The sequence below is a fragment of the Nematolebias whitei genome, chromosome 17 (genome assembly GCF_014905685.2).
Source record: "Nematolebias whitei isolate Nwh7 chromosome 17, NemWhi1, whole genome shotgun sequence".
Taxonomy (NCBI): Eukaryota; Metazoa; Chordata; class Actinopteri; order Cyprinodontiformes; family Rivulidae; genus Nematolebias; species Nematolebias whitei.
Window position 1 is genome coordinate 9,442,339 of NC_056514.1, and position 8,223 is coordinate 9,450,561.

Sequence of the window (8,223 nt, forward strand, 5' to 3'; positions counted from 1 at the left end):
TCCAGGGTGTCCCCTGCCTCTCGCACAGTGACTGCTGGACATGGACACGTGACCCCCATGACCCAAAATCAAAGAAGCGAGTAAAGATGATGGATGTGATGGAAACAGAAGGAGCAGATGTTTTCATTTCCCTTACAGACACTGTCATCTCCTGATGAAGACCAATGTGCCCAAGTCTGTGCATCAACAGGAGGGGGGGGGGGGTAAAACCGCTGAAACTTTTCAACTTTGGACTCAGATCATTTCATATTTTCATATTTCTCTTTACCAGCAATTCTTTCTGGAAAGTTACATCTGAGCTGTGGGTTTCCTGAACAGAAACATCTGTGTGTACATGAATTAAAATTTCTCCGATGTCAAATACATTTACTTGAATATGATCAACTAGTTTTATGTTTTCCTCTTAGAATAAATGAACACACTTGAAAAGAGTCATGTTTTTCCCAGATCCGGAGCAGTCAACCATTCTCCAACAAGGTTTGAAGGACTCTGTACAACTAGTAACAAAGCCTGACCACAGAAGACCACTTTAAAACATCTGAACCATGGATTCAAATACTGAGCCTACTTCTTTTTTAAAGGAAACAGTAGTTTGGGTCTTGAAAAAATAAAATGGGCAAAAGTTAAACAGTTGACTGCCTGAACTTATCAAATATTATTTGAAGCACAAAAATAAGTTTAAAAACAAAATGATGTAAACAGAAAGAGTAAAATCATCCAGGTAAATAGATAAATCACAGAACGGTTCAGTCAGGTCAGCTGGATGGATTCTTTCAGATGAAAGACGAAGTGTTGCTTCCAAAAAGAATCGGTCCAGCTGAGCTGACTGAACCGTTCTGTGATGTACAGTTCTCTCCTGTGAATGTTCAGTATCACACAGGCTGCACTGATCTGACAGAAGGGTTAGATAAATTACAAACTCACATCAGAAGTTTTAGTGATTTTTTTTTTACTTTTTGACTTAATTCACAGTGTTTATAGAAGAATTTTGTATCTAGGACAAAGATGATGCTCTGTTCCACATTTACTGTAATAAACAGGAAATCTGCAACACAAACGTTTCTGGGACAAAACATCTTCATGTCCATGATGCAGAGGCTGACGAGGCCTCGGCTACAAGCACATTTTAACTGTGACAAGAGACGAACAGACGGTTGAAAATGGCAGCAGCAGCTACAGCGAGGCTCTGATCCGAGTGACAAACAGAAAACTTCAGGACTCGAGTGAGCTGACTAAAGCTTTATTAGAAACTGGGGCTGTTGCTCTTTAGATGCCCCCCTCCCCCACAGACACGCTCAGGTCACTGCCATGTTTTTGAAGCAGGTTTTCACACAGAACATTTCATGTGCAGAGCACACACCCCTAAACAACAAGCAAGAGTTCAAACTAGAAAAGGTGACGTGAAGATAAAATCAAATATTCTTACAACAGTTCAACATGAGCAGAGGCCATTTGTGTCGCAGTCTGTCCAGATTTTTTTTTTTTGGGGGGGGGGGGGTGTTGGGAGGAATGATGCTTGTCTGTTTTACTGAACTGGACTTGTCAAACAGCCCAACTCTGGAACGAGGAGCAGCGCCGTGCCCCGACCCCAGTTACTGAGGGGGAGGAGGGAGGCAGGGTGGTCTTCCTCCATGTGGGTTTGTTCTTGTTGTGTTCTGCAGGCTCAGTCCAGTTCTATGGGGCTGCTGTCCTCCTGGACCTCCTCAGCACCATCCTCCTCCTCACCAGAGCCCATCAGGCTGTTCAGCAAATTCCCTGCCAGAGAAAACAGCGATGTTATCTTTATAACAACCAGGCTGTTCATACAGTCACCTCTCTAACTCCTGGCAGCGAGTTCGACTTCACAGGAAGTGCAGTCAGAGCATTTCCTGTTGGATGTTACGTTTTAAATCTGTTTTTGAGACGAGTAAGCTACAGAATGCAAATTCTAACTACGATGATTAAAAATCACTAACAGGCAAGTCTGACTCTTCTGAAGTGATGTTCTGGTGCACAGTTGCCTGATCAGCTATGAAATCAGGATGGAGCAGTGGTGCAGAGGTTAGAGAAGGTGGGCCTGTGATTCAACTCCTGGTCCCGACATCATCAAAATGTGGGTGGGAAAGGTGAAGTGCCCACACCTGCTTCCACCCTCATTTGCTCCACTCTGAGCCCTTGAGCAATGCCCTTAACCCCCACCATCTGCTCCCCTGGGCGCTGTAGACAGCAGCTCTCTGCACCACACAGAGGACTGTGGTGGCTCAGTGGTCTGTGATTGTGTTGGGAAGGGGACCCGGCATAAAAATAATCACCAAATTTTCGTGCAAGTTAGTTTGCTGTGGTGACCCCTGAAGAAGGAGCAGCTGAAATAAAATAAGTCATAAAGAATGGAGCAGAATGAAGGAGGGCACGAGCACCGCAGCATGGTCGCACTGATGGGAGCTCCGTTTCCGACTCCATCTTTTTTTGTTCCGGGTATGACCGTGACACACTTTTGGAGTTTTCTGTGTCTGCCTTGCCATCGTGTTTCACTTCCCGACCCCCCTCCAGCCTCAGGCACCAGCCTGTCATGGTGGCCGTCTCCATGATCCTCCATCTGCCTGCATGGACCAAACTCTATGGGTCCATTCGGTTCCACGGAGAAACTTGGATGTTCTCTGTCTGCCGGATCCGGTTCTGGAGGGCTGTCTGGGAGGGCAGCTGCTGCGGTCCTTGTTACCATCGGGGTGCTGACGGGACCTGCTAACAGTATCATGCCGCTAACCAAACCACTGCTAACAGTACCATGTTGCTAACTGGACCATGGTGCTAAGATAACCACACTGAAATGTGTCAATCTGTCAGATTAAAGTGTCTCATCAGTTTACTCCCAGTGGACTGGTGTGACATGAGCTAATCAAATTTAAACACTGACTAACTAAACAGTAACAAGCACAAGTGTAGCGGTTTAATATTAGCTACAAGACATTTTGAGACAATAATTGGTGCGTTTGTCACCACCCGGCTGGATTAAAATAAGGCACTTCAGTGTTTACCCCAAGATAACTTGCCATGGGGGGTAACGCATCTAGTCCGTGATTTTTGTAGATTGTACAGGCAGTTTTCTAGTGCGGGGGGAGGGGGGGGTTCAGCGTGAGGGAAGAGGCAGCGTGAGCTTTATCCAAAGATGGACAGATTCAATTGGAACTATTGTTCAAACCACAAATAAAAAATAGAGACTGAAGTTGTTTGAAGATGGCAGCAATCCACTTTTGTCTTGGTCCCATTGAAACTAGCAAGAAACTTGTAAGTCTTGTCAGAATTAAACTCAATTTCTCCAGATTCAAAGTTGTTCTACACATTATCTAGAAGGTAAAATAGTAATTATTTAAAACCTTTCCAAACACTTAAAAATATTCAGCTGCTTTAAACACCGAGTTGAGTCAGTCTACAGTACAAACTTAAAAAAAAAGAATAAAATAATAATAAGAAACAATCATTTTCTGATAAAACAGCGTTGTTCAACTCACCTAGCAGACCACCATATGATGGAGACTGTTTGGGTGGAACGCCAAAGAAAAGCTGTCCTATTCTGTCGAGATACTGAGAACCAGTGGGGTGATTAAAGAGAAACAAAAGGAGGACAGAAAACCATCAGTGGTCACCATAATTTAATGAATGGCACAATAAATAAAAAAGACAATATTTTATTTACAGTTTTTTTTCCAAAGGATCTTTAACCAGAAAATGTTACTTTTATAAGCACAGTTAAAAAATTAATATAAAGGTGCTTGAAAGTTTGTGAACCCTTTGAAATGTTCTAGATATCTGCATAAATCAGCATCATCGGATGTTCACAGCAGTCCTAAAAGTAAATAAAGAGAACCCAGTTAAACAAATGAGACAAAATATTAAACGTGATCATTTATTTATTGAGGAATTCAATATTACATATTTGTGATGGTAAAAGTATGTGAACCTCTAGGATTATTAGATAATCTGAAGGTGAAATTAGGTCGTTTTCACACCAGATAGTCCGGTAGACTCGGTTCGGTACCAATATTCATGACCTTTTGTTACATTTGAGCTGGTGCGTTTCCATTCACACTGCACTGTGCAGTCGAGTCAACCTGTTGAACAAACCTGTTCCCCCGCTCGCCTGTGGGGGCGCTGCACCAAGAACTATTGAAAGAAACGACACAAAAACCTCTGAAGACACTTCTTCTTCTTCTGTAGATAAAAATAAAAATGAAGTGGCATCAAGTTTTAGCAGTTTTAGGAGTTATATTTTGTCATTTTTCAAAAATGGACTTAGCGTGAGCAGAAGATGAGACAGAAGACCATGGAGAATATTGTTTTTCCACACAAGGCAGCTGACAGCTCCATATAAGGTCAGAGAAATGCGTGCTTGTTTACCCTGTGGAGCGGGGCTCGGTCTGTTTACATTCACACTGTTGTAGTGAACACGTGGGTACGTGCCACTAGTTGTAGTATGACAATATATGAGATATATATTGATACAATATTCACGAGTTCCTCATCTTTCTGACTGTGTAATGTCGTGCATTGAATTTAACAGAAATGTAACGAGAGACGTCATTTATCTTTGACCCATCAAAATGAATGCGGTCATTTATTTTCAGAATCAAAGTTTAACATCAAACATTTACATTAATTTGGCAAAATATGAAAATAATAACAGACAAGTTTCACAGAAAATGAGCATCGATCACTCGGCGGTGAACGAGGACTTTGCTTCAGATATTTCTAAAATATCTGTACTGATTTTATGAGAAAGAGGAGAGTTTTAAGATGACATGGAGATTTATCTTACAGAGAACTATGTGAGGGAATTAATCTGTTTGACCAGAACGTGCACGCTTCATCAGATCTCAGCTCGCCTCCGGTACACTTTAGTCGAAGAAGAGACCGTTACCTGGTAGATGATAGATCAGCTCGATAGAGAATCCTCCAGACCTTTCAGCGTCTCCGTTGAGAGCGGCTGAAATCCTTAGATAGTCGTGTGTGGTTTGTTCAAACAGAAGTTATAATTCCAAAACGTCTCTGGACCATCTTGAATGCGTTTGCACCCAAGAATACTGAACTCCTTTCATTCTTCAGAACTTTCAGACTCTTAATTGTCAGCAACTCTGTACTCTCGAATCCTCCGGAATTCTTCTGAATTCTCTTCCCTTCTCAATTCTAACATGAACTGGGAAGTTGCCACATTTAAACTGGGTCGACTTCCGGTTCATTTGAGAGCTTTTGATTGGTCGATGGACCAGAAAGAGGTGTGTTTTTGTGATGTAAGATGTTATCATAAGTCAAGGATTGTTTTCAACATACAGAAAAGATTATTGCAGACGACCAGACTTCGTGGAGTCTCACGCTTGGTAATCTTCTGCAAAAGTTTAAACATGACATCTTTCTCGGTAAACATTTTAGTTGACCGAAACTCGACCTTTCACATACTTACATTGCTTGGCTCATTTCAGACAGAGAATCAAGAAATGCATATTAACCTGATTTCTTCTTTAAATGAGGAATAAAAATCATTACTTACTGTTTATGTAAAATAAAAATGAGTAGTTCTTTCCAACCTGTAAGCATTGAATGGAACTAACACAATTTGATTATCAAACATTTGTAAAACAGTAAATGATTATAAAATTGTCTTTTCTGCTTGATTAATTCAAGAAAGAAAGTCACCAGATGGCTCAGACTGTATTCAGATCAATGAAAATAACAGTCTCTGTCCATCTGATAGATTTGAGGTCATCAGGGTCAGATCAGGGTCAGACCAGGTTCACTACAGTCCCCCCTTTGGAAATCATCACCTGTCCATGGGGATGAATTCCAACCGTGAACTTAGACCTTCAAATGTCCTTGAGCTTGATGTAATCCAGCAAGGAAGACCAAAGTCAGAAGTAATCCAGCAAGGAAGACCAAAGTCAGAAGTAATCCAGCAAGGAAACAAAGTCAAGGTAATTCCACAATGTTCTTGGTATTCCATTGTGTTGATTATAATCCCATATCGTCTCGATAATTCCATTGTAGCAATGCTTTTAACCCCTTGGAAACAGAGTCTGTAATCCACTGGAAAAAGTCATATAATCCACAACGGTAAATCCACAGCGATTGGAAGTGTTGATTAATCAGCATACAGAGGGGTACCCTTGGGTTGAACTGAAGAAGCGGCCACTGGATGAAGAGTGGAGACCAACGTCAGGATTGCAGGTCGCCTCCAGCGAAGGTTGTCTCCAGCGACGTCCAGCCTGTGCCGTTCTGGTTCAATGTGTCATGCAATTATGTGGTTTAAGGTGGGCTTATGAAGGGGATTTTACATAAGGCCTTAAACTATATGCATCTGGTGTGTAAGCTATTATGGTTGGGAACAGCTACAACTACCAGTTAAGGGGTGGAGAATGCTGGAAAGGGGTAACTACAGGGGTTTATGCCTATAGAAGAGTGTTCCAAACTATTTTTCCATTTCTAACTTGGTTTAAGTTAGCTTTACATGGTAAAATATAGTTTGGTGCAATTGTCTGTTGTCTTTTAGACGAACGACTTGAGATTGGGTGTTTGGTTTTCCCATAAATGTTTTGGAAGTCTATGGCGAGACTTATCAAAAAGAATTAGCTATCCCCCCGAATAGAATTGTTCGAGTAGGTTCGGCTTAAGCGTTGTGAGATCAATGTAGATTATGGTACTCAAGGTAGCAATAATATACATTGACTCCGCAAAGATTGCAATTTAATGAATGAACTGCATGTTGGCATGGTCAAGGCTTCTTAGTCTCTAACTTACTACACAACAAAATTCATTCTTGCCTGGGGTGTTCGAAAACAATACCAAAAACCAATTAAACGATGTCTCAACATCGACAAGAACAGTAACTAAGCAACCAGTTAAACAACGTTTCAACATCGACAAAAGCAGTGATTAAGCAACTAGGAAACAACGTTTCGGTGCGCCACTCACTCTGAATGTCAGATTTGATCATGTTATCGCGTCTGGTAGCATTATCCTAACTGGCGTCACCCCCCTTCGGTCATGGGAGACTGCGAACACGGGTGAGGACGTCGCTCCATGAGCTAAAGTTAGGTTGTCCTTGAGTAGTTTTAACTGTTTGCGCAGCTGAAAGAGGACTTTAAGGTCTGGATTGGAATCCAGTTTGACTTTCGATGGAGTGTATTTGTCTGGGTCAGTCAGATACAGTATCATCGAGTTAATTGCAGGATCATCCAACGTCTGAAGTTGGATGATGTCTGGGTCAGTTGAAATTGACTTTTCATATTTTAAAAGAACTTGGCTAAGTTTGTCTCTTTCTTCATCAGATGTCAGAGTGTCGGCTTGAGCGACCACCTGTTCAATCTGTGATGAGACTGATGAGGGTTCTTGCTCCATGGGGAGCTCCAACGAATCCTTTTCTGAGTCGTCGGACCTGTCTATGGGCAAGGCACCATAGGTTTGTGGTCCTTGGTCGACGTCATTGGTTGAGAAAAGAGCTGTGGCCTGTGATGGTTTCGTGAAACATACTGGCCCAGTGTCTTGACTCGGTACCAGATTATCTGGGAGTCCTCCCAGAACTGGAACGCCTAGTTCAAAATCATGAAGGTCAGGTTCTGAGTTTTCAGTTTGCGATGACTCATCATCGTTTGTGTGTGAGTTTATCCCCCCTTCGTCCGATGAGGGGTTGTTGGAGGCAATAACAGCAATGTCTTGGTGTGTTTCACCGACATCTGTAATGTTGTCATTCGCGCCTTCAGAGTTAGTAGCGATCAGATCACTACATTGTGCTCCTGGTTGGGTTCCCATTTCAGCATGTATCAAAGTGTCTAAAAACCTTTGCATTTCCACTGTCTCTTCCGAGCTCAGAGGTTTAGGGCCTTGTTCCTGGAACTTTTGTGATTTTTTCGCCTCGGGACGTTTCGTCCGAGGTGGGAGGCGGCTAGGTACGTCTTTTGGGGGTTCCTCTTCGGATTTCCCATGATAATATGGGTCCTCTTGGATCCCATATTCTTGCGTCCTGCGCATGTCCCATGTACGATAATCACGTTCATCCTCTGAAAGAGGAGTTTTTTTGTTCCAGCGTGCACCTTCATTATGCGGTTTGTTAGTTTGAAAATACTGCCTTTTCTCGCCTGTTTTAGGAGGAGGTGGCGTGCACCTTCCTTCCATTTCTAGGGAGTGGGGTTTAACCTTTACACCAGGAAACACCTCTATGGGCGTCTTAGCATGAGAACGTGCCTCAAACACATTCAC

The 8,223-nt window shown here is 42.4% G+C and overlaps 1 protein-coding gene across 1 annotated transcript in view; it reads right to left on the bottom strand.

The window, feature by feature from the left end:
* Window positions 1–1,477: 1,477 nt before the first annotated feature.
* Window positions 1,478–8,223, bottom strand: part of get4 (guided entry of tail-anchored proteins factor 4) — a 36,771-nt gene continuing 30,025 nt past the window's right edge. The window contains exons 8-9 of the mRNA XM_037691534.1: window positions 3,489–3,561; window positions 1,478–1,755 (exon numbers count right to left, since the gene is read on the bottom strand). Coding sequence (XP_037547462.1) covers window positions 1,664–1,755; window positions 3,489–3,561 — 165 coding nt within the window. The 3' untranslated portion in view covers window positions 1,478–1,663. The remainder of the gene's footprint in view (window positions 1,756–3,488; window positions 3,562–8,223) is intronic.